Here is a 27,033-nt window from a genome sequence, read left to right as displayed (position 1 = left end):
AGCCCCGCATCAGGCTCTCTGCTCAGCAGGGAGCCTGCTTCCTCCTCTCTCTCTGCCTGCCTCTCTGCCTGCTTGTGATCTCTGTCTATCAAATAAATAAATAAAATCTTTTTTAAAAAAATCAATCCTTTGCCTGCCATGTATGTTACAAATATTTTTCCCAGTTATCACTGGTCTTATAACTGTGTTTCTAGTTTTCTGAGTTGTGTTGCTTTGGATTACGTGTAGTAATTTCACCAGTTTAGATAGCTTTATTGATTATTTTCTTTGTGATTCACTCTTTTGCTTTCTTGCTTGACTCATTGACATTTTCTTACAGTTTTTTAATGTAAAATTTTATTTATTTACATTTAACTCCAATCATTCTGGAATTTGTTTTGGTGTAATGGCGCAGGTAATTTAACTTTACCAAATAGTGGACCATTATCACAGCACTATTTAGTCCATGATCCTCCTTATCTGAAAGGCTTCTATCATTTATTTATATTTTGTTTATTTAATAAATCTTATTTATATTTTATTTATATAAAAGAGAGAGAGAGAGCAAGCGAGTATGAGCCAGGGGAGAGGCAGAGGGAGAAGGAGGCTCCCCGCTGAGCAGAGAGTCCAACGTGGGGCTCAATCCCAGGACTCTGGGGATCATGACTTGGATCCCAAGGCAGACACTTAACAGACTAAACCACCCAGGAGCCCCTAATTTTTTTACATCTAACCTGAGTCTATATCCGAGCTTTCTGTTTTGTTCCACTGAGCTATTTCTGCTCCCAGTAGTATTTTTAAAATTATTACAGCTTCTTAACAGGTTTAAATAAGTTCATATTCAAATTGCTCTCATTATTTTAAACTCTCACTCTCAGATCTTTTTCCTCCAAGAACTTTAAAATCATTTTGAAAATTTAGAAATGTTTTAATCCCATTGAGGTTCCAATTAGAATTGCTTTATATACGTAAGTCAACTGTGGAAGAACTGGTAGTTTTACAACCTTGAGTTGTCCCATCCAAGGATATGGTATGTCTCCCTATATACTAAAATTTTGTTTTCTGTAATTCTGAAACTGTTTTATAAAAATAAAGATCCTGGGGCACCTGGGTGGCTCAATCATTAAGCATCTGCCTTTGGCTCAGGTCCTGATTCCAGGGTCCTGGGATCCAGCCCCACATCAGGCTCCCTGCTCAGTGGGAAGTCTGCTTCTCCCTCTCTCACTCCCCCTGCTTGTGTTTCCTCTCTTGCTGTGTCATTCTTTGTCAAATAAATAAATAAAATCTTTAAAAAATAAAAATGAAATATAAAAATAAAGATCCTAATATTTCTTATTACATTTATTCTTAGATATTTCATATTTTCTGTAGCTATTGAAAATTGCATCTTTTGTTCTTTCAATTTTTCTGTAGAGCTTTCTTAAAATTGCTTTTTAATAGGGGCTCCTGGGTGGCTCAGTTGGTCAAGCATCTGCCTCCAGCTCAGGTCATGATCCTGGCATCCTGGGATGCTTGGTGGGGACCCTGCTTCTTCCTCTCCATCTGTTGTTCCCCCTGCTTGTTCTCTCTCTCTCTCTGTCAAATAAATAAATAAAATATTTAAAATTTTTTTAAAAATAAAATAAAATTGTTTTTAATAAACCATTTTGTTCTATTTATCTAAAATATTTAGAAGTTTTCAAAGGCATCAAGGGCAAAACATCCGATATTAGTCATGAAAAGCTGATATTGCCCCATTTCCTACAACCTGCAGACAAGATCCTGTAATTCAATGTATTTACCCTTTGCACTGGTAAGAAAGCCTGACCATTAAAAGCGAAATGATACTCCCCAACCCACCACATCTGCCACCTGGACAGTAGCCAGCCATCTGTCAAGATGAAGCCATGCTGGGTCCCATCCTTCGGCCACATCTGTTTGTAGTCTGTCTCTTTTGGTGTTTGACTTTGTCTAAAAATGCAACTGCAGCCAGAAATGGATTTTCTCCACTTTGATGTGACCTAGGACTCCAGACAAAACCAAGCTTACCATGTCACAGATAATCTATAAAAATTGAGCCAACCAATTCACAGACCTGTACCCCTGGGAATAAAAATACATTATATGTTTATTTAAAATTTTAAAAATTAATTTAAATTTTTAAAAAAATAAAAAATAAAATGAATTTAAGATACTGTCACTGGTTACAGAAAATTATTAATAAAAACTTTTTAAAAAGTCAAAAAAAAAAATTGGGGCCAACCATCAAAGTTGTCCTGTGGGCTCCAAGCCCTCCCTACTGGCCATCAGTCAGAAACTAACTTGCCAGGATGCATCCCGCGAGGAGGGGCAAACCCAGGCGGCAAGCGGGCAGGCAGGAAGCCCCTGGGGAGAAGCGATTTCCAGACTGAAGAATCTTGCCTTTTCCACCAACCGAACAAGTTAGGGCTCTGGTACTCGTCACAGCCACCAGGGGGAGCCAAACCACAGAGTCAGGCAGCAGGCGCCCTAAGCCAGGCAGGACGTGCATTCTGGTCCTGAGCTGGAGCACAGCCTCCTGCAGCAGAAAGAGACCTCACACCCTCCTCCACTCCCCCGGCCGGCTGACGAGCCTACCCATGCTCTCTTGCACCGGTACTGGACTTGCTCACTTCTTCAGGTTTGTCACTCTCCCCCTCGACTCATGCCCCTCAAATATGCTGTCCCCTCCGCCCTTAGTCCACCACGATGTCCCACTCCTTCAGGCTGAACTTCTCTGGAGTGTCTGTTTTACACTCCCCCATAAGCTCCATCACGGCAGGAACCCTGTGTCCCCTGGGCTGCGGCAACCCTGGCATCTAGCCCCAGGCTCACCACGACGCAGGCACTCAGCAACCACCGCCAGACCGATTCCGAGCATGAGCTGGTCCTCATTACAAGCCTGCCTGCCCACACCTCGTTATGAGAAGGGAGGACAGAGCTGGATTGGCAAGCCACCCCGAGACTGCAGACCATAAAACAGGGTTTCTCGAAAACCCCTTTGAAAGCACATTCCTGTTTAAGGGTCTTGCCTCCAGGAGCACCCTAGGAGGCCCCATTGTCTCAGGGCTGTGTGTGGCTACAGAACCACGGTAGGAAAAACAATGTCTGGGGGGGCCCAGACAGCCAACCAGACCACTGGAATGCCCCCTGGGACTATTATAGGACTCCTGCTATAATTAAACCCATTCCAATGAATCTGCTATTGCTTTGGTGACAAGTCGTTGGTCTTGTGACTTCTACAATCAGCCTTCCAAAAGGCGGAAAAGTAAACCTACAGGGTCCCAGAGGGACGTCATGAAGCCCCTCCCAAAATGACCATGGGCTGACTCTGCCAGCCAAGGTGGAGATAAGACATGAAGGTGGACAGCAGCAACGTGCAGGGTGACTTGATCACAGCTTTGCTTTATGAAGACTGGTCAGACAGAGGGCACGAGGGCCTGGAGCCCAGGACGGAGAGGATGCGAGAGGCTGGACCGGGCTGTGACAGGACATGAGGGGTGAGGAAGATGGAAGGTGTCAAAGGCAGTGATGGAGGCCAGGACTCCCTGCTAAGGAGCGTCTCAGGGCCCAGAGTGAGCAGAGACTAACCAGCACAGGATCATGCGAACAGCATGTTTGCAGATCACCAGAGACTTAAAGATGTCTCCGGCCTAATTCAGAAGGACACATTCTGAACTAGACTCATTTACATCCAGAAGATCCTCACACACTGAAATGTTAGGTGATTTCCTCCCACCAGCCAGCCCCCAGCCCCCAGCCCTTTCCATCACCATAACAACCACGTTATGACAAGCTGCATGGCATCCTCAGGAAGGACTCACCCCCACCCCAGAGATCTCCTCTTCTGTGGGTTAGCTGCCAGCTTCCTAGGACACACAGCGCTCCCCCCAAACTCCCCCCGGCACCATCCTGCGTCCCCTGTGTCCTTCCCACGCCCTATATCCCTCAGCACAATTCCAGACATCACCTGGCTTTATTCGCCACAGTGGAATCCTCAGACTACCGCTCAGGTCCTACCACCCAGAGGATTCGTGAATTGGAGAAATTCCAGAATTACATAATTCATACATGGTAGTAAGAATATCGACAGCGTGCCTGGAGGGGGCTCAGCTGGCTAAGCATCCGACTCTTGATTTTGGCTCAGGTCACCATCTTAGGGTCAAGAGACTAAGCCCTGCATCAGGCTCTGTGCTCAGCGTAGAGTCTGCTTACGATTCTCTCCCCCACCCCACTTGTTTGTTCTCTCTCTCTCTCTCTCTGTCAAGTAAATATTTAAAAAAATATATATACGGGTAAAAAAAAATACAAAAAATACTACACGGTTAAGGACCAAAAGGGATGCAGGAAAAAACATAGTCCAAATCCATCTCTAATGTCTGGGACACCTTGAGCAACTTACCTCACCTCTCTGAGACTCCGCTTCCTTAGTTTCAACCAAGATATTAGTTGTATTACAGAGATTTTCTTAGAGTTGAACAAAATACATATCAAGTATTTAACTGAGCGGCTGGCATGTGACAAAGGTTTAGAATCTTTCTTATGCTCACTAGATGGTAAAACCTTGGGAGCAAGGATTCCGTTCTGAACGAGTTTTGAATGAGTTGGCCTCATTCAGCGATATGTCAGCAGCGCCCAGTGAGCCCATGGCCCAGGGAAGGTGTGCAGTTACTGCCTGTTAGAAGGATGCATGAACTTATCACTGTTTAAGAAGCCAGGAAATGAAGGAATAAAGAGACACAGGCGAGGGGACCTCGTAGGGAGCACAAAGGGAAGGAGCATTGACCAGAGTGCTGTCCAAATCCAAGCCGTTAGGCAGCACGTCGAAGGACAGCTGTCCCAACCCGGATTGGGGCCGTGCTCGACACCAACTGCCTGTCTCCAGGACTGAGTGAGGGGCCGCGGGGTGGGCGAGCTAGGGGCAGCGTGAGCAGACAGAGGGAGACAGAAAGAAGCACAAGTGCGGAGGGAACATCCAGAATGATTCAGGGTTTGCGTGTATTTCGTTTGAACGCTCGGCTGGTCACTGGGGAGTGCCGCCAGCAGAGCCCGCAGGAGGTGGGCCACATGTGCGGCTCGGAGAGGAGGGCAAGGCTGGAATGACAGAAGAAAGACGAAGATGCTGGGAGTGCACTTGAGGCCATGAGAAAATAGAGAGGAAGAGGCAAAGGACGGAGCCTCGGAAAACAGCCACAGCAAGACAGAGAGAGGAGCTGTCTGGACACCGATGCGCTTTCTCCGTTTCCTATCTTCGGAAATGGCTGGCTTAAGTTGCAGGTAGGAGTACTCAGAGGTCTGCTGGGATGACCAGGAGTATGTGGGGAAACAGGAGAGCAGTCACTCTTGGCCACGTTACATCCCCGTAAAACGGAACTGAACCACAGCGACTCACGGTACCTGAGAGTGTGTTTCTCTTCTTCACTTTATGGCATTTGTCGGCTTTAATCTTGGCCACTGTGAACAAGTAGGCCTCGGCAGCATCATATCCAACTTTTGATAACACGTTCCAGTAGTAGATGAGGTGCAGCCTTGTCCAGAAGCTTGGGTTTCGGATCTTTGATAGAAAGTCTGTGATACTTACAACACAACATATTAATGTAAGCCATTTTTGTATTTCGTGTCTTGAAGGGAAGCTATTCTGCTATCTGCCCCATTCCATCAGCCTATTTATAAACTCCTTAACTACTATGACTTTCATAGGTCGCCAGATAAATGTGAGCCTGTCACTCTTTAGCACTCAAAGCCATTGCCACTCGTCTGTCCAGGAGGCCGCCTCCTCCAGGCAGGCTCCCCGAATCTCCCAGGCAGAGCAAGCCCCTCCTTCTCCCAAGCTTGCCAGCTCTGTGTCTTGGCTCTAATGGAGCACTACCCCCATGGGTAGCTCTTCTCTGGCTCCACATGCTCCCCGCCAGACTAGAGCTGCGTCCCCAGGGCCTACAAGAGCTGGGATTCAGAGTGAGTCAAGGATACATGTTTGCCAAGGGGTGCATAAGAGGACAAGGGGGGAGGGGACAAAGAGGAGTAGAGAGGAGGAAATTCGGAGGGTCTAGCAGGACGATGTGACCAATCCTTTATCCTAGCCCATCTACAACTCTCCCTGCCTCTGGAATTGTCCTAACTTTGAGAGGAACCCCATGGAGTCACTCAGAAAGCGGGGTGACCCACCGGAGCGACTCTGGGAATCCGTCAGCCACAGAAGGGGGGTGCCCAACGAGGGGCCCATCCGAAGGAAGGCACAGGTGCTTGGCCGGGTTTGTGAATGAAGGAGCCCCCCTTAAGGGACACGTGCACGTGTCCGCACCGCACTCAGCAGAGGAAGGAGGAGATGTGCTCCAAGGCCGCCGCGCAGAAGGACGAGACTTACCTGGGGCTTGAGAGGAAGCTGCACAGGTCGCCCCAGGAGCCGCTCATTCTCATGTGCCACGGCAGCTCCCCGTACACTCTCCAGAAAGCCGTCTGCCGCTGGAAGTATCGGGCTAAGACTCGGTGGAAATGCGTCTTCCTGTGATTCGCTGGGTTCTGAAAGGTGTACGGACTGCTTTCTCGGACGGGAGTGAGCACACCTATTGAGAAATCAATCACAGTGGAAGGCATCTGCCTTCTTAGTACATGAAAGCACTAGATAACAGCTCTGTGGCCATAATTAGAGATAATGAACAGGGAGTTGGGGGGAAAAAACCATGAAATATTAAAATTATACCTTCTTATAAGTCCGTCTGAATTTACCAAAGAATTAGAGGTATGATCCCTGACCCAGATTTTGAAAATCTAGGGGGCACGCTCATTTTTCACGCTGTCTTCCCCTCCCCCCAAGAAATGTTCATAATCTACTTTTTTCTATCTTAATTATATGTCATGGTTGTCACCTAAATGAACACTTTCAAATATGTGAGGACACGCAGTTTGGAGAAGTTAGTCTGCCCCTGGGTCTCGGAGGGGCCAAGGGGAAGCTGAGCAGACTAACAACAGACTGGACACTACGGGCCAGATGTCGGTATTTTCTCCACCAGAGGAGGGATTCCAAGAGATCGTACTACCCAGAAATGAGCTCCTTAAAAACAAAAGGGTTTTGTTGCATTAAAAGTTTAGAGGTACCTATCCTTGGAAGGTGAAACAGAAGTATTTTAAATTTTCTGCTTGAGGCTTTTTCTCCAAGATGAATCATTCTGCTGGATGGCCTACCAGGCCCAGCTCTTCACAAGAAGGGGAGCCCATTTGGGGCCCCTGGGTGGCTCAGTTGTTAAGCCTCTGCCTTCAGCTCAGGCCATGATCCTGGGATCCTGGGATCCTGGGATCCAGCCCCACATTGGGCTCCCTGCTCAGTGGGGAGCCTGCTTCTCCCCCTTTCCCACTCCCCCTGCTTGTGTTCCCTCTCTCGCTGTCTCTCTGTCAAATAAATAGAATCTTAAAAGAAGAAGGAGGAGGAGGAGGAGGAGAAGGGGAGCCCACTGTTCAAATTGGAACAGTTTCCTGGTTATCTGTGCACTTGGAGAGACTTCATGCTAGCTGGTGGCATGTACAGTGATTCAGAAACCCATAGAAGAAGGAGGAAACTCTCCTCTTCCTGTGGCCACTGTGAGGGCATTTCTGTGGGTCGTAAATAGGAAAGGGGGTTGGGGAATAAGAAAGAAAGAGACCTGGGACAAATATTACCCTGCGTCCAAGATTTAGAGTATTAAACACACGGCTTAAAGGGTACAAAACACTGTCACAGAAAACAGCTTATCCTTTTACAAAATGACCTTGTGAGATATGAAAGGATATGAAAATCTGTGATCTTCCCATGTAATTTTACATGTCAACTTTACTGGCCTAAGGGATTCCCGGGGAGCTGGTTAAGAATTATTTCAGGGTGTGTCTCTGAGGGTGTTTCTAGAGAAGATTCGCATCCGAACCAGTAGACGGAGTGAAGATTGCCCTCACCGAGCAGGTGGGCATCATCTGATCAGCTAAGGGCCAGAACAGAAAAAGGTAGAGGAAGGAGCGTTTTCTCTCTGCTGGAGCTGGAATCTCTGACTTCTCAGCACTTCTGGGTCTCAGATCTGCAGACTCAGACTGGAACTTACAGGACTGGCTCCCCTGACTCCCAGGCCTTGGACGTGGACTGGAACTCTACCAACAGCCTTCCTGGGCCTCCAGCTAGTAGATGGCAAGATCCTGGGGCTTCCCAATCGTCATAACCACATAAGCCAAAGCCTCACAATCTTTTTCTAGAGCTCTATATAGAGATAAACATATAGAGAGATACATCGAGTTATATAGAGACAGAGATCTAATCCTATTGGTCCTGTTTCTCTGGAGAACCCTGGTTAACCCAGTCCCCATATGACAGACAAAGCTACTTAAACTCAGAGGGACCAGGTGGCTAGAGGCCAGATCATGACTGAAGCAGCAGGATTCAAACCTTCTGACCTTCCTGCATGAGGTATGAGGAATGGCTTGACCTCAGCATCACCCACACATACAGAGTTCCGCACAATTCTCACAGGCTGACTGACTGGTATTTCTGTAGTGTCGTTCTCTCTCATGATAGGCTAGTTGATGCTATGTGGACAAATGGCCCCCAAATCTCAGTGGCGTAAAACAGCAAAGGTTTATCATGCCATCCCAGGTTGGCTGGACCTCCAAACCCAGGTCTACTCACTCCGGGACTGAGACACCAGCCGCCATCTGGAACATTGCCAGGAGCCATGTACAACCATTGGACAGCACTGGTCACAGGGTGCGACACAATAAAGGGAACAGGAAGTGCTTCCCAAGGTCGATGGAGGGGCTAGAAATATTGGCAATTGGATGTCATGGCCACCCCAGTGCTTATCATTGTGCCAGATGCTATATTAAGCACCTTACATTAAGCATACTTAGTATTTTTATTACTTTTGAGGTAAATACTGTGATTATCCCCATTTTGCAGGTGAGAAATTGAGTCTTAGAAAGTAAAACACCTTTCACAAGGTCATGCCAGTTCTGTCAGATTCCATTACTCTTATTAAGAAATTGTTTATAATAAAACCCATGGTGAATGCCAGTAGGGAAGAAGGTAGACTCTTTGCCAAACAGCAGACAGGCCTGGGAATGAGGCAAAGAGAGGCTGGAATGAGGCTGTTCCTCTCCCGTAACCAGTGTCACCTGCAGGAAGCTCAGACCTCCTCCCCTCTCCTGTGGTCAGCCCTCCAGATCCTGATTCTACTACAGGCAAACACTAGAGACTGACGTTCAGCCTTGGCTCTCAAAACAGTGGATATGGAAGCTTCTAGAAATGGCAGAGCCAAAAAACCAACCGCCAGGAATAGCTGTGCATTCATTCACCAAACATCTATCACATGTAACTAGAGTGGGGCCCAGGGAATTCAGACCTGCGTGAAGGTGTCCTATGAAATGGAAAACCCCTTAGGCCAACAGGATTCAAGATCACCAGTTGATCTGCACGAGTCATTTTGGGAAAGATGGTAGATACAAGGCCACAGTGGATACAGAGGAGTCAGACAAAGGGAAAATTCATAATGGCTACCATCTCTCAAGAATTTACTACATGCCAGGCCTACTTTAAATACTTGTAATTACATGAATCCGTCATTGAACGCTTATTAGTAATGATGCTCCGAGGTTGGTTCATTGATTACTTTATGAAAGAGGGACCTGGGTACAGAGTAGTGAAATGATGTAGCCACATCTTCAGCAGGAGAGTGGGAAAGCCAAGGCTCACCCCCAATCTCGCATCAGGACCCCATTTTTATGCTGACTCCTTCCTCAACAACTGCTGTAAAATGGGCTTCACAGATTGGGTTCTCAGAGCTTTATGAGGTGAGGGGTTCTTAGAAGAGAAAGAAGGGGCTCTTTCCAGGAAGGGCTCCCTGAGATCCTGAGAAGGGTGGAGTTTGGGGGAGGAAGCTCTCATGGCTCAGGTCTCCTAGAAAACACCTATCCCCCCTTGGGATACCTGGCACCTCTAGATCATGGGACAAAGGGAGAGGGACCTCAGAACAAGGCCTTGTTTTCTCCTGGTGGGCCTCGCAGGGGCAGTTGGGAGGTACCCACACCAGTAAGCACAAACAAGAGCCTCTCCAGGGTGACTATAGCCAACAGATGGGGGAACCCATGCAACACTGCTCAGGGACTCCCACAGATACCCAGAGCCAGTGAGGACTCTCTAGGAGGCTGGTGAGAACCAGAATTGACGTGACCAAGCCTCATCAAAGGATGGTCTATGTACACAAGAAATAAAGGAAATAATGTATATGAAGGTTGGCACAGCGAAAGCACTAAATAGAAAGTAGTGGCCGTGACAGCCGAGGGCAACAAGCCACGGTAATGATCTAGAAGCAATAGAAGAGCATCTCCCAGCTTTTCTGCTCTCCTCCCTAATTGCCCTTTTCCTTTCCAACCCCACTAACATGCACGCACGCACACACGCGTACACACACATGGGCACCCACACACAAAGTATGCAAGACCAAGTAATCCTCAGCTCGTAGCAGAAGGGGAGAGATGTCTCTCTAGCGCAGCCCAGGGATCAAAGCATGCCTCTAGACTAACCGACGTTCGATAGGAGTAACTTAAGTTATACACTGAATGCAATACCAGAGTATTAATCTCAAAGGAATGGAGAATGCATACACATGCATGGGAAAGAGACTAGTTTGCCCTAAAAGGAAGGATGTGACATTTGGACAAAATATGTCAAAAGATAGCCCTTTACCAAAAATATCATCACAGACTCAAGTCCTCTTTCCCTAGGTTTGGGATCTTTTTTCTCCTTATAGGATGTATTTGCTTCCCATGCTCAGGCCATGTGGAAGTGAATTATTGCAATGACAATTCCCTGTGCCTCCAGGAAAGATGTATTCACGTCCCGATTCAACAGCCTGAAAAGTTGGGTTGGGTTTTTGTTGTTGTTGCTGTTGTTGTTTTCTGAAAATAGTGAGTATTGCCAACAGTGTCTTATTTTGGGGCTCACAGTGCAGAGAAGGGGTACAACCTATACCCAGAATCTTAAGAGCCACATCATGGCCCTTTCGTTCCTGTACCTCCAAGAGTGTTAATGTTCTTTGGGAAAACAAAGAGACTGAGTGCTGCAAACCATCGGAGGCCAAGTGAACAGAAGAGCGGGCATCACACCTAGAAACCTCCTCATTCCTCACCCTGCTCTCTTTGCCACGTTATGTAACTTCAGAGGTGGTGGGAATGATCACAATGTAGGAGGGGAACAGTGGAAAGTATTTATCTTTTTAAAAAAGAAAGTGAAAGAGGACATAGTAAACTTAAAAGGAAATTTGCACAGAGCTTAGAACCTTTGCAGAAGCTGTGATTTAAAGGTTTTTTTAAGTCCTCATACCTATATGAAGACCCTATATGAATAGAGTGGTCTGCCTCTAGGTCAAGTGTCTGTGATTGCCTTCGTGTCTCAGGTTCAGATTTACTGTCCTTTCAGAAGTGGATAGAATTTGATTTCAGAATTAGGGTAGAGACTGCTGATGCCTACCCTGTAACCGCATACCTATCTTTGTTAGTGACAGATGCCCACCTTGGTTTAGGGTAGCAACACTCCTGTTGAAACCTCTATTCACCAGCTTCCCTTGTATCTAGTGCAGCCAAACAACAAAGTTCTGGAAATACAGCGGAAATGTTGGTGGAACCCTGCAAAAACTCCTTAAAAGGAAATGAAAGCCCTTCCTCTTCTCTTCATCCCTCCTGTTGCCTGAAATGCAATGGCTGGAGCTCCAGCAGCCATGCTGCTTCCAGCAGTCATGAACATGAGGTGACCTTGAGCAGTCAAGCTAGTGTATGGATTGGAGGCACAGAAGGAACGGGATCCCAGATCATGATGTGGAGCCTTGAGGGCAGCCTACTTCCAGAAAGTTCTCACGTGAGAGAGTAAACCCTGGTTTGGAAGCCATTGATTTCAGGTCTCTGTTACTCACAATTAGGTACAAGTGTTAATTTATATCCCCATGTTTATATGTGTTTATAGATTCACTTCTATTTGAGAAATGCCAGCAACAAGCTTCCCCTTGTGCGTGAACTTCCCTTTTCTTAACGAGCAGACACTTGCACAGACTCAAGCCTTACCCAGAAGCTTGTGCTCCACAGCATTCCGCAGGGACTGGTGCCTGAAGTACAGGAGGCCGTTGGGCTTCTCCTGCACCCACTGTCTGGTGGCGTTGCGGAAGGCAGCCCAGTGCAACGTGGTCACTTTGTAATGATCCCTGTAGCCCAGCATGTCCAAAATCTGGAATATCTCAACCTCGGTCAGTCCACAATGTGAGATGCTCAGTAAGCACAGAGCATCAGCCACCCAGCCATCCAGCGCTGTTAAGACAACAGAATGACAACGATGGCAAAGTAGAAGAGTTCCCAGCTACCAGGCAACATTCTAAATGTTTTATACGACTAACAACTTGTTTCTTTTAATCATCCTATAAGTAGGTACTACCTAACCCCGTCCCCGTCTTACAAATAAGACAAAGCACAGAGAGGTTAAATAACTTACCCAGATCACACAGAAATAAGTGCAAATCTGGGATTTGAGCACAGACAAGCTGGCTTCCAAGCCCAGACTTTCAGGCATTAAGTATCAGCTACACTGTCCCAGCAAACTCAGTCATGTGAGCTACGGTTCCAAGCTGGCAAGTTGGCCAATTACTAGACTAGTGAGCAGTCTTTACTGAGATGTGCAAATATCAGATTTGCATTTAGGGCAAGGAGTGGGTCTTCCGCATGGTTGCTTTCTTGCCACACATTCACAGACACCACCCAAGGCAGCTATGCACATTACTCGCCTGACCCTCAGATTTTTCCACCACAGCTGGATTTCCCAGCTGTTATGATCAACCAACTTGAAAGAGACCCTTAAGACCATCGAGAGAAATGGCAGGGTCTGCTATCCTAGATGGACTTCCTCTGCTAGGACTGGGGAATGACCCCAAACACCGGCAATCACTAAACAGAGGCAGCTCCTCTGCCCCAGGTGTGCAAGCTTCTTTCAGAGGTTGATCCGAGTCTGACCAAGTTCTTCTTGGACCTGTGGCTGAGTGCCTTGGACTTGAGGAGGGGTCCGTGGGCAGTGCTAGACAGTGAGGCTCAGTCAGCCAGGGAAAGGAGTAGTCCCTCGTGAGACGAGGGCCTGGGCTTTCCTGAACAATGCTGGACAACTAGGGATGGCCATGGGCACAGCCATGTGTGACCCTTTGCCTGCGTGAGCCTTCTCAGGCACAGAAATGTTTATTTCACCTTCTTGCAGGTGGGGGAGGGTACAGTAAATTTGAAATTAATTTTATTTGCAGAAATGCAAACTCTAGAGCAAAAAATGGAGCAGGACAATATGTTGTCATGCCAACCGATACGTCTCTCAGTCCAAGCATTTTCTGCTTCTTTCCCCACCCCCACATCCCCATGCCTGCTCCACTCTAAATTCATCGTCCTTCAGAGAAGGTTATTGTAGCAGAAACTCAAGTTTCAAAAGAGACCTTTGAAGCTCATAGCAGAGATAAGGGCTTTGAGAATAAACATTCCTTCTCGAAAGACTAACTCTTGAATACCAAAAGACAATCTCCTGACCAACTCATGGAATACATTTTTTTTTAAGATTATTTATTTATTTATTTATTTGATAGAGAGAGATCACAAGTAGATGGAGAGGCAGTCAGAGAAGAGAGAGATGGAAGCAGGCTCCCTGCCAAGCAGAGAGCCCAATGCGGGACTCGATCCCAGGACCCTGAGATCATGACCTGAGCCGAAGGCAGCAGCTTAACCCACTGAGCCACCCAGGCGCCCCTGGAATACATTTTTTAACCACAAACGGACTCAGACTGAACCGAGAAAGGAGGAGGAAGCAGTGAGGAAAGAGAGCCATGGAGTTGCTCAGGCAGGTTTCCGTGAAGGGGCCTGTGCCGTCCCCTGAACCCAGGCTGTGAGCAGTGAGAGAGGACCCATGAGACAGATGCGCTGGGGACCCGGAGTACGGAGAGCCTGTACTCTGCTTCCCATCGGGAGCCTGAAAGTCAGAAGTTCTGCAGATCTCATGATGCCATCAGAACCAGACCGCAGAAACTGCTATGGGGCGACCTACAGAGCCAGGAGCTCCGAGGGTCTGGGGAGTAACGAACGTGCCCTGTCAGGAATGCTGACTACCCACGAGACGGTAGGCTCCAGAACGGTGCAGATGTTAGTGGGGCCTCCTCACGTTAAGATGAGGGAAAGGGGCGGCTGACGGCAGCATAGAGTGACCAATCCAAGGACGGATGGGAACACAGGTGTCCTAGAGGATGCCAAAACCGGAGGAACGTGGGGCAGCTGGGTGGCTCAGTGCGTTAAAGCCTCTGCCTTCAGCTTGGGTCATGATTTCAGGGTCCTGGGATTGAGTCCCATGTTGGACTCTCTACTTGGTGGGGAGCCTGCTTCCCCCCCACCCCCACCTCTCTGCCTACTTGTAACCTCTGTCTGTCAAATAAATAAATAAAATCTTTAAAAAAAAAAAAACTTAAAAAAAAAAAAAACTGGAGGAACGTCAGTTAACTGCAGACCATCTGGGGCCATGACCACTTCAGTGGAAGACAGCAGGGACAGAGGACAACCAAGGACACCCAGCACCAAGGGCCTCAGATTTAAGGTCAACCCAAAGGAGACACAGGAAGGACACAAATCCTCGCTTGACTGAAGAACACCCTGATCTGTCTGAAAATAAGCTAAATTGATATAATTAACCTAGATTAACTGAATTAGGTTCCTGCCAAAACTTGGACTATAGGCTCAAAAGAACTGAGTTATAGAAATAATAAAGGCCAAGGGGGTCTGGGTGGCTCAGCTGGTTAGGCCGCCAGCTCTAGGTTTGGGCTCAGGTCATGACCTCAGTCCTGAGATCGAGACCCACATGGGGCTCTAGGGTCAATGCAGAGTCTGCCTGTCCCTCTCTCTCCACCCCTCCTTCTCTCTCTCATTCTCTGTCTTGCTCATAAATAAAATATTTTGAAAAAAAGAAAGAGTAAAGGCCCATTCCTCAGACTCCTGAAAAATGTGCCTCATACAGTTCTCTTTACAGTCAACACAGAGCTCCCTACACAGGGTCGCTGGATTTAACAAATTAAAATACAGAGAATGCAGTTCAACTTGAACTTCAGATAGCCAACAAATTAATGTTTGGTATAAGTAGTGTCCGTGCAATAATTTGGGATCCACTTCTAACAAAATTATTTTATCTCTGATTCGACTAATTTTTAGTCTAAGTATGTCCCATGCAATAACTGCACATACTTTTACGAAAAGACTATTTGTTCTTTATCTGAAATTCCAATTTAACTGGGCATCCTGTATTTTCTCTGACAGCCTTATCCTTATGCCCTCCTCCTCTGGGTGGCCCGCCATACATCTTTCGCCCCGTGGGCTCCAGCTCGTTGTCATTACTGGCTAACCCCTACCTTCTCCTGAAGCCACGGTGTCCGAATTGGCCCTTTTTGGCATTAAAGTCCAGCTGTAGTCTTCAATCCAGCGTTTCAGAATCAGTTCCCAGAGCTCCTGAATGGAGACCACCTCCAAGTACTCCTTCAGACACTGGTACTCGTCTCGGTAGATTCTACATTCTCTCAGCTCATTTGCTAGGATCGTGAGTTTTAAAGGATTCAGGTTTGTTCTTTTCCTCGAAGGGTGTCTGGTCTGTCGGAGGGGGTCTCTGCCGGGAATGAAGAGATACTGTCTAAAGATGTTCAGTTTCACCTCGTCGTCTCCTGTGCTCAGGAGCTCCACGGTCCTCACATCCGGGCGCGCACACAGCGACTTGTAGGACAGGCTGGAGGAGACGGTGCTCAGGATAAGTTTGCATTGAGGAGGCACTGAGCTCGGCAGCCAAGAGAAATCCTTCGCCTGAGGGAGAAAGTCAAAGACATCTGAAATCTTTAAGGACTTTAAAACTACTTGTTGCTGGCTTTTAAACTCAGCGCAGCTGGAATTAGAGGGAGTTAGTACAGGGTAAAGGCTGGGGTTAAGATTATGAACGATAAGCTGGACAGTAAACAATACGGTGGTAAGAAAGTACCCACTGTCACCCCACAGAACTATATTTGACTGACGCCCCCCTCCGTGATGAATTTGATAGCACAGATGCAACCTCCAAAAAGAGATTCCTACAAGCAAGGAATCCGACAGGTCGTAGGCTTCCGAAGAATGACCTACGGTGCTGGCCGAAGGAAACCCTAAGAGTGCAAACCGAACCACTGGACTGAAAAAGAGAACACTGTTTGATGCTGAAGAATCGTCGCTTTATACAACAGTACTATTGTAAGGTAAATAGTTTTATTCGGGAATCAAATAAACACCTAATCAAATCTTTCTAGGTTCCTTTAACAGCCTCTCCCACCCCTAGCAACGATTATGATAATAATAAGAGCAACTAGCAAACACTGACCGCCTACTCTGAGCCAGGCACCGTGCTGAACGTGTCTTCAGGCACTCCATTAGCTAGAGAATTTTATTTTGGGGGGTCTTCTGATAATTTGCCTTCTCTCAGGGGCCTTACAGACAGATCCAGGTGAGACTGGTCCTCCCAAGACAAGTTAATTCCCAGAGGCGGTGGTAGCTTGCCTGGAACGTGCCTGTATGAACAGACCAGCAGATCCAAGACCACACCGCCACCGCCTTCTTCTCCGCCTCTCACTCACCAAGCCCACATCTCCTGGACCTACATCCTCCCAGTGCCAGAGCCAGAAACCAGGGACAGTCCCTATGCCACAAAGTCTGCCAGAACTGTACATCCTGAATGATTTACTCTGCCTTTCCCACGGGAATCCCCACAAAGGCTTTGGCCCGGGCCTTCTCCTGGCTCCTGTCTTCTGCCTCCTGGCCACCATGAGACTTCCCCCGGGGCCCTGTATGACATGCATGGAGTACCTTCATCTCTTGGGAAATGCAAGTCATAATTTCTTCCTTCAGTGGCACTGGCTTCTCCACGTCAGCACTCAGTCATCCTCTTATGAAGCAAACCCCAGGTATAATTTTAACACACCAACTCACTGAGTCCTCCTAACAACCCTCCTGAAAGGCAGAGGGGGAAACTGCAAAACAGAGGGGCTAAATGTCATATCTAACTCATTCTGATAGTAAGCAGCAGGGCTGAGATTGAAACCAAGGGTCAGACTCCCCAGGCAAGCTCCCAAACACTGCACGACACTGGTGCAGGTAATATCCTAGGACATCTAGGATAGCCCGTCCTCCTCCCACAGACCTCTACCTGGAGCCCTTCTTCCAGGGAGCCTTCCCCAAAGACCAAGTGCCTTCATTAGAGGCTCTCACGGCGCTACATACAGACCCTTGGCAGCCCCTGTCACAACTGTAATTCTATACTCATTGGTGTAATCATGCCATTAACATCGGCCGTCCCCTGCCAGAATGAAAGTCCTGCTGGTTTGCAGGGACCACGTCCAACTCTGCTTATGGCAGTCTTCCCATAGTGAATGCTCAATAGTTACTTGTTGAATTGATGGTGGCCGCTGTGTATTAAATTAAAGAGCAGATTACAAAACAAAATGGCATGTAACTTCATTTACATAAGCTTCAATGAGTGTGTATAGACATCCATAGAAAAAAGAAGGGTCTACTCCCAAATGTTGAGCAGTGGTGAGACCGTGAGTATACCCAACTTTCTGTGTTCTTCTTCTTTCATCATAGTCTCTATGAGAAACATGGATTATTTGTAAATTACTGACATAATTTACAATTTCATGTGTGTTTAAGTTTTAGAGAAATTGCTTCACAAAGTAATGGCTGATACCAAGGTGATTTAGAGTTTCCATGGATCCAATATTACCTCAAACAGGATAAAAACTAAGGAGCAACCAATTTGGCATGTGCAAAACCAGTGTAGATGAGGCAGATCAAAATATGCAACATAAAGAAAATACTCGGGGCCCAATAAATGCTTGATAAAAGTATAAAACAGTGAGAGCGGGAGTAAAGCCCAAGTAGGAGTAAAGGTCACAGTTTCTAGAACCAGACCACCCACATGTGAGTTCCCCGTCTACCACCCTCTTCAGATGTCCCATAAAGCCACCTAACATCTCCTCATGCTGTCCCCTCTGCATAAGCAGGAATGATGATCACAGTCTCTCTTCCACAGAGTTCTTCTGAGAATTCTATGTGTTCATACTTCTAAAGTTCCTAGAAGGGTGCCTGACCCACTCTAAGTGCCACCAGAAGTATTTGTTCAATAAAATGGAGAGCAGTGACCATAAGTAATGTCGCCTGTAGATACAGATACGCGATGCCATGGAAAGATGTTACGTGCATTCTAAATTATGGTTTTTTCTTTTTATAAAACAGCAATAAAATAAGTATGATTTTAAAAAGAGATTACCTTCTGTCCTGAGATCCCATAAATGCCAATCAATTCTTCGATTCCATCTAGGACAAGTATACAGGGCTTTAAACTGATGGAAGCAATGAAGACTTCCACAAGAAGTGGAAAGACCAAGACGTTTGAGTCTTCGTTAAGAATATCGGTTTCAAGCTGAGTACCTAGAGCATAGGAATTTGCTCAGATTAGGCAAAAATGCTTCCATCGCTGCTAGAATATGTTAATGGGATGGGGAGGCGGAAGGGGTTGGGAACAATGAGTGCTATTCACAGCTGTACAGCTGACACATATAGGTATATGTGTGATTAGCAGTCTAAAAATATTCAACCCAAAAAAGATAATGGTATTTACCACCAGATGTCTCCTATACATTTTCAGGATTGTATATAAAAAATTATTTTGTATGATCCAAAGCATTACTCTCGTTCTCCAAAATGCAAAAATAGATCATGTTACAAAGAGTTGGATGAGGAGAAAGAAGCCAGGCTATGTGGTCTGCAAAGTTTCTGTAGCTCTGTAATGTCAGGGGGCACTTTAAGCGCCTTGACCACCTCCTCAGGCGGTACAGCCATGCACCCATGCATCACCTCCTCAAGCCCCCGCCTGGTTCCTAGTAGGCTGCGCGCTCCTTGCCCACATTAAGTCTGACATAACCTATCCTAAATTACTCTACCCACAATATTGGCCCCCAGACCTTGGAATCTGGACATTATTGGGGGGAATTAGGCAACAAGCCAGCAAAGCTAGAGAAATAAGAGGACAAACTTTCAAACTCTATTAAGTGACATAATAGTAGCCACCCAAAATTGTAATCAGCTACCTAATACTCTATTTTTTTTTTTAAGATCTATTCATTTATTTTGGAGAAAGAGAGAGAGAACACGTGTGTGAGGGGGAGCAGTGGGAAGAGGGAGAGGGAGAGAGAGAGAGAACCTTAAGCAGACTCCATGCCCAGCACAGAGCACGACACAGGGCTCTCGATCTCATGATCCTGTGATCACAACGTGGGCCAAAATCAAGAGTCTGATACTCAACCAAGACATCCAGGCGCCTCCCCGCAACCACCTAATATTCTAAAGGCATTTTAGCACATACAACTTTGATCTTGCTTTTATTTTTCAAAGCCAATGTTTGAAAATTTAAGTATATTAGAATCTAGAAAATCAAGTTATGCAAAGAAGCTTTAATGGATTTAGCCTCTCAGATGCATTAAGATTCTGTTAGAAGCACTGAGAATAATTACATTTAACAACTACTTACAGGCTGCCTGTTATGTGCAAGGTGCTGAGCTAGCAGCCAAGAGGAGATAAAATGATCTATAATATAACATCAAGGAGTTAAGGGAAGTGAAACGGGTTCTGTACATGAATAACCATGTTTGAAGGCAGAATACGAGACTGAAGTTTACTGGAGTTTGATACAGAACCATCACAATATGGAAAAGCTGCGCGCAGAAGACATTTGAGATGAGTCTTGGAGAATGCACTAGAGCTAGAGATGAGGACAAGAGCATATCCAGCAAGATAAGGCAGAGGTAAAGGAAGGAAAGTACATGAACATTCAAAAAACAGGAAGCTGATTAGAGCAGTGGAACTCAACAGGGGAGGCCCCGGGGATTCTAGACATCCTACAACACAGGACAGTCACGCACAATTAAGCCGTGTCCTGGTATCCACCTGACTTCCAAATGTTCTGTCAGTCCCATAAGGGGGGGGAATTTACTAATTACCGCACCTAGAAACCCACTCCATTTTCATGCAAATGCAAAATAATTTGCAGATTTATAGGGCGCCTAGGTGGCTCAGTGGGTTAAAGCCTCTGCCTTCAGCTCAGGTCATGATCTCAGGGTCCTGGGATCGAGTCCGCATTGGGCTCTCTGCTCATCAGGGAGCCTGCTTCCTTCTCTCTCTCTGCCTAACTCTCTGCCTACTTGTGATCTCCGTCTGTCAAATAGATAAATAAAATCTTTAATAATAATAATAATAATAATAACATAATAATTTTCAGATTTAAAACACATAGAATTTTCTAGGAATACAACTACCATGTAATGTGATGGAAGATTAAGTATTCCTTCGACTGAAATGATACCAAGACTTTTTCACCACTTCAGAAAATCACAACCCTGAGAGGAATATCACTCATGATGCTCGAATCTTGGCTATAACACACCTGGGCCAGTCCGCCCGACATCTATTGCTTCCACCGTCATTTCCATAGAGAGCCAGGCACCTGCCTACTCCACTGTGGCCTCCACTGAAATCATCACTGAGCACTTATATATTGAAGAACATGTTATTTTATAATAAACTACTTCATCTTTCTCTTTTACATTGGCGTAGAGGGTAGCATAGGTCTTCTTGTTATTGAGGTAGAAATTACATATAATATTATATTAGTTTCAGGCATACGACATAATGATTCGATATTTGTATACACTACAAAATGATCACCACCATTAGTCTGGTTACCATTCAGCACCACACAGATACAAAATCATTTTTTTCAGAGCACTTGGCTGGCTCAGTCATAGGGCATGTGGCTCTTAATTTCAAGTTTGTGAGTTCAAATCCCATCTTGGGCATGGAGCCTACTTAAAAAAATTTTTTTAAAGAATTTTAAATGAATATATTTTTTGGGATAAGAATTTTTAAGACATACTCTTACCCAGTTTTAAATGTGCAATACAGTGTTACTAACTATAGTCACCATGCTATACATAATATTCCCAGCACTTATCTTACAACTGGACATATTGATTTTTAAAGATATTTTTATATTAGCAAATGGCCGTAAAATTAATGACTTGAAGGTTGTATATGAATGTGAGACATAAAGGAGGAGAAGGAATCAAAAAAGATAGGGGCACCTGTCTGACTCAGTCAAGGGAATGTGCAACTCTTGGTCTCAGGGTCATGAGTTCAAGTCCTATGTTGGGTGTAGAGATAATTTTAAAAATACATCTTTTTAAAAAAAAAAGATGGTTTGTGCCGGTGGCACACAATAAAATGTGTTTTTCAAGAATGGGAAGAGAACATTTAATCTTGGTGCTTCATCCTTCCGGGTATTTGGGGAATTTTTTTCCCCCAAATCTTTAACGTATGGGCAATATCAAGACTCTAGGCCTTAGGTAACTGAAGTTTAGAGCAGGAGGGATTCTGGAATTCAGGTAGTCTAGTCCAAATCCTCATTTCGTAGGTGAGGACACAGGCCTAGGAAGGTGAAGAAACTTGAACACAAATCAATGGGAGCTTTAAAAACACCAATTTGCTAGTAGTTTTCCTTCAGGCAACACATTGTCATTTAAAGACCGCTCCATTTGAGTTTTCAAGCTGCGTGGGTCACTACCACCGCCGTACGGCTCAGCAGCAGTTACAAGCAGAGGGCACGCACTGCTCACCTCTTGCTTGAAGCTGGTGGAGGCTAAGACACAAAACGGAACTACATGAACCTCAGGAAATACACACAGCCTGACAATCATAAAGCATAATATGAATAATCAGCAAAAAAAATAACCCCAGACAAAAAAAGGGGGGGAGAACCCTCAAAGAGGGTACCCACAGGTTGATAACTGTATACACAAAGGAAAGCATGGGTTCAGGGTTTTAAAAATCCCGTTGGGGGTGATTCAAATGATTTTTTCCTCAAAATAATATTGGAGATAGTCAGAATTACTAGGAGTGGAAAATGATCCTAAACATGTCTCTTTATTCTGTTAGTGTCAAACTATCTCTACTCAGTGACAGTGGCCTATTGCCTGATTTAAATGGTGACATCTCAAGTGTTGGAAGACCCAGTCAGGATAGGTAAATTTATGGGGAGAGAAAAAAAGTCGATTGATACAATTTCAAAATACCCTGTAACAAAAGGACTTAGTGATTGATTTTTTTTTTTTCCCGTCTGGGGCTGTGTTAATCTCTTGCCATTCAATAAGGATTTACTGAGAACCTTCTCTATGAGTCAGGCTCTGTGTCAGGCACAAAGTGGGACAATATCCAATAAAATAGACATGGTTCAAACACATATGTTATTTTTGATGTTTATATGCATGAGTATGATGTTTATTATTTTTAAGCTAAGCTTTTTCTCTTGTTTGGAAAAATAAACTTCTCTGTGCCACAGTGGGGAAAAAAAAAATAGACAGGGCTCCGTGCACCCGCAGGACTGTAAGGGATACAGTAACACATATAATAACAGGATCCCCAGGATGCCAAGCTCAGTCTTTGCAGGGAGACACCCACACAAACTAGAATACAATGGGACTGGGGCTGTCCTTGCCACTTGGTCAAAGTTAGAGGTAAAGGAGGGAGGCACCTATTGGGCTCTCACTGGGAGGGTGCTCTTTATTATTTTTTTAAAGATTTTATTTTTAAGTACTCTCTATACCCAATGTGGAGCTCGAACCCATGACCCCAAGTCAGCCAGGCCTAGGGCTTAGGGCACAAGGCTTAGCAAGCCCTACCAAGAAGTCCTGCTCAAATTTCTGCCCATTCCACATCACCAATTTGAGTGCAGACTCTCGGGAACTGAGGCTAGGAGAGGACCCGATGGAAATCACAAAAGCAAAGTGTCCCTCTGTTGGTTCAAGGAGGCAAGACAGAGCAGTACAAAGGAGGAGGGGCCTGGAGCTGGGTGAAGACCTGAGTCTGAACCCGGACTGTGTGTGCCCACACGTGCCCCGTCTGTGCATCTGTGGAGAGAGTGCTGGCTGCTGACAGCATTAAATAAGATGCTGATAAAGTCCTTAGCACAGAGCCGGGCGGAGTCAGTAAATGGAACTCATTGTTCTTCGGGCTGCCCCCAGGGTTGTGTGGGGTAACAGGAGGAAATACGGAAACAAAAAAGTCAGTGAAATAAGTCAAGCAGAGAGAGTCAATTATCATATGGTTTCACTTATTTGTGAAGCATAACAATTAGCATGGAGGACAAGGGGAGTTAGAGAGGAGAAGGGAGTTGGGGGAAATGGGAAGGGGAGGTGAACATTGAGAGACTATGGACTCTGAAAAACAATCTGAGGGGTTTGAAGTGGGGGGGGGACCAGGTGGTGGGTATTAGAGAGGGCACGGATTGCAGGAAGCACTGGGTGTGGTGCAAAAATAATGAATACTGTTATGCTGAAAATAAATTAAAAAATAAATTTAAGAGAAAAAAAAAGAAAGAAAGTCAGCCGCTCTCCCCTGACCTTCAGCGAAGCACGTTACAGAACATCAGTGGCAGGCGAGGGGCGTGGGAGTGGGGAGAGCGGGCTCCGGGCAGTTCTCGCTGCAAGATTCCTCTATCCCGGCAAGCAGAGGCGAGGACAGAGCAGCAGAAATGGGAACTTCACAGGGCACGTTTCGGGGTCCCTTCTAAAGAGGGCGCCCGCAGGAGCTGCGACTGCACCCCGCCGAGGCAGGCGGCCCTGGGAAACCGCTCTGCAAAGAAGCTGAATGTGCCGCAAGCCCTTGACCTCCCGCCAGCTGTGTTCTCGGCCGTGGCTCCCCCGCTCCTGCCTGCATCCACTGCACCCAGGCGAAGCCCAGCTTCCCGGCTGCAGAGGCCAAACGGAGCGCGGTGCTTCCCCTCAGCCTCCGCCCTGGCTGGGGTCCCCTGCAAACTCCTGCATTGCCGCCCCCTCCCCGAGTCTAGTTATTGAATAGAAGTTTCTTGTTTCCCTTAGCAGTCCCCCGCCAGCCTCTTTCTCTAGCTCAGGGAGGACCAGTCATCGTTACCGTCATCATCATCGCAACAACACAATCACACTAACGGGGACTGTGTGCCAGGGACTCTTCTCAGTACTTAACCTGCAGAATCTCTCACTCCTCACACAGCCTGATGTAGGCACTGTTAGTCCCACCCCCATCTTCAGAGGAGAAACTGGGGCGCACGTGGCTTAAGCAAACTGCCCAAGAGCACACAGCTAGCAAGCAGCAGCTCCAGCGTGCAAGGCGAAGGAGGGCCTAGTGCAGAAGCACAGCCCTTGCCCTTGGCCCCGGGCTGTTCACGAGGTGGGGGCCTCCTTTCAGGGACACAAGGTGCCACTGAGTGTCTGCTATTCACCCGCCAGTTCCTGAATGGATCCTGCACTGTTAACCTCAAGATCTGTTTGTTTTGAAGACAGCAGTTGTTTTTCTCAGGAGCTTTCAGCATCTAAAAACACACTCATTCAAATCACAATTCGCTTTGGGAATAAAATCGTAACTGGGCTCCTTCGGCTGAGTTCACCTTCTCAGCCTGGCCAGACTGAACTCCCGGGGGCTGTGGCTGAGCGGGATGTGTGGTGGTCCGCTAGAACCAGTCACACCTGCTGCTGCTGATTGTGATTTTAGCCACGTTCCACGCCCTCGGAAGTGCAATCGCAGAGGACTCATGCCCGTGAGCCTATTTGTGCAGAGATACACACACACACACAAAGGAGCTCAGATATCTGGCCCATCATATAGAGCTAATACACGTCCATCAAAACTCATTCTGGGACCCACATACCCACTCAATACCCAAATGCACGCTTGGGTACAAGCCCCACGTAAGAAGAGACAATTCCCTAAAATAGGCAGAGTCAGATACGCAAATACACAGCAGACAGCCAAGAATAATAATAATAGCTGATACTTATCAGGGCTTACTGCATGCCAAGCACTGGGCTAAGTGTCTTTATTTTTCATACTTCACCTTAGTTAATCTTCTCAACTACCTACAAGACATTTCTTCTATTATCCACATTTTAAAAACAGAACACGGAGCCACCGTGAGTTAAAACAACTCACAGAAGCTCACACAGCTAATAAGTAGCTGGTGGGCTCCCCAGCTGCTCCTAGAACAGAGGTAGATCCCACACAATTGTTATCATTCCCCATACACACCTTGTATCTTAGCTAGCTCTCATCCAAAGCAGAACTCTTTTGATTCCCCTCAAAACGTGCTGTCCCCACCCCACTGATAATGTCCCATCTCAGTACACAGCCCTCACCATCTGTCTCACTTCCCAAAGGTATCCTCAATACCTCCTGTCCTTCAAGCTCCACATTTAGTTCCTCAGGAGACCCTCAGTCCAGTGAAAGCCCTCCAGCTCCTCCGCTACTGCCCTCCCCAACCAACCCCCATCACTTGCTGGGACCATTGCAGTAGCCTTAATGAGCCTCTACACTTGCTCCCTACATCCATTTTCCATACATCAGACTGACAGATCTTTTCCAAGTATCAATCGTTCGTGCCACTCCCCTGGTTAAGATCCTCCACTGCCCTCCCACTGTACTCAACAGAATCCGAACCTAGCATTCTGTGCAAAAAAGCCGAGACCCGAAGTGGTCTGGTCTTCGCCTTCTGCTCCATCCGGTAGGGCTCCCCTGCCAGCCACACTGACCTGGTTTTCTTTCCAACTCACCTTTGTTTCTGACTTAGGACCTGTATTACCTTAACTGTTCTCTCGGCCTGTAACATTTTAATCTCCATGTGGTTAGCTACTCCGTGTCTGTGAGATCTCCACAGAGTATAGCAGAGAGAGCTACTTATCCTGCAAAAAGTCCATGCTCCCCCTTCTGGGATAGTCAGCATTTTGTCCCCATTTGACCCTCAGTGTGGCCATGTAGGTCCATCCATGGTGGCCAAGTTATTGCCAAAAGAATGGCACGTGAAGTGATCTGGATCACTGCCAGGCGAACGCATTAAAGGAACAGGTGTGCCTTTTCCCCTCTTTTTCCTCTTCCTCTAGCCAAAGGCAGAGGACTCTGAGGCCCTAGGGGATTACACAGCCTCAAGAGGGACAAGGCCTGTGTCCCCAAATCACCACATGGAAGAGAGACACTTGTTACCTAAGAATCCCTTACTGGATTGTTCCATGAGCGAGAGAAAGACGTCATTTGAGAAGCCACTGAACTGGGACTTAGCTGTCACCGCAGCTAGAGTTATTCTAATACAGAGACGCAGGCCTACACCGCTCAACCTAGTGAGCACCCACCCCCTTACCACACCAATCTGCATGGCATTTATCCCTTTCTCAATGAGAACATCATATCTGTGGGAGCCATGTCCTTACCGGCCTGAGGCAGACATCCCCAGAACCCAGGGCAGTGTCTGTCACAGACCAAGCAACCAATCAGTACTCAGTAACGAGTGACTGAACGAGCACGTGAGTAAATGGACACGCTCGAGAAATAGGGACGGAATCGAACAGGAGGAGCGATAGTTGGGAGGCACGTCCTGTCACGGAGGCCTTGTCCTTGCTTCCCTTGACTGGAATGCTCTCCCTGAGCTACCTGCTTGACTCCCTCCTTCCAGTATGTATTCAAATGTCTTCTCAGCGAGACTTTCCCAGAACTTTCAAAACCTAACAGTTCTGACACACACCACACGCTGCCTCCCTTCTTGCTCTGTTTTATTTTCCCTCATAGAACTTACATCCAACATTCTGTATTACGTTGTTAGTCGGCGAACTCTTAGTCTCCCTCACCCCAATAGCATAAACGCACCATGAGGGTAAGGACTTTTGTTCGTTTTGTTCACTCTCGCATCCCCGCTGCCTAATGCTCTGGCACGTAAAGGTGCTCAACTAACATTTGGTGAAAGAAGGAAGGAAGGAAAAGAAAGAAGGAAATTGAATTCGGTGAGGGAAAGAGGTGGGTAGACCACATAAGCGAGACAATACAGGATTTACACCAGAACAAGATGAAAACAGCTACTGGAACAGCAGACAGAATATCTAATCTCTAACAAAAATTCGCCAAAGCTAAAGGCTTGGT

General features: G+C 46.5%; 1 protein-coding gene across 1 annotated transcript in view; it reads right to left on the bottom strand.

The window, feature by feature from the left end:
- The window catches only part of LOC122891227 (putative tetratricopeptide repeat protein 41), a 59,569-nt gene that overhangs the window by 24,303 nt on the left and 8,233 nt on the right, over positions 1–27,033 (bottom strand). Inside the window, exons 4-8 of the mRNA XM_044226738.1 lie at positions 18,317–18,477; positions 15,390–15,831; positions 12,046–12,285; positions 6,341–6,539; positions 5,374–5,552 (exon numbers count right to left, since the gene is read on the bottom strand). Coding sequence (XP_044082673.1) covers positions 5,374–5,552; positions 6,341–6,539; positions 12,046–12,285; positions 15,390–15,831; positions 18,317–18,477 — 1,221 coding nt within the window. The remainder of the gene's footprint in view (positions 1–5,373; positions 5,553–6,340; positions 6,540–12,045; positions 12,286–15,389; positions 15,832–18,316; positions 18,478–27,033) is intronic.

This window comes from Neovison vison, chromosome 12, assembly GCF_020171115.1.
Source record: "Neovison vison isolate M4711 chromosome 12, ASM_NN_V1, whole genome shotgun sequence".
Taxonomy (NCBI): Eukaryota; Metazoa; Chordata; class Mammalia; order Carnivora; family Mustelidae; genus Neogale; species Neogale vison.
This window is presented reverse-complemented; position numbering and strand designations above follow the sequence as displayed.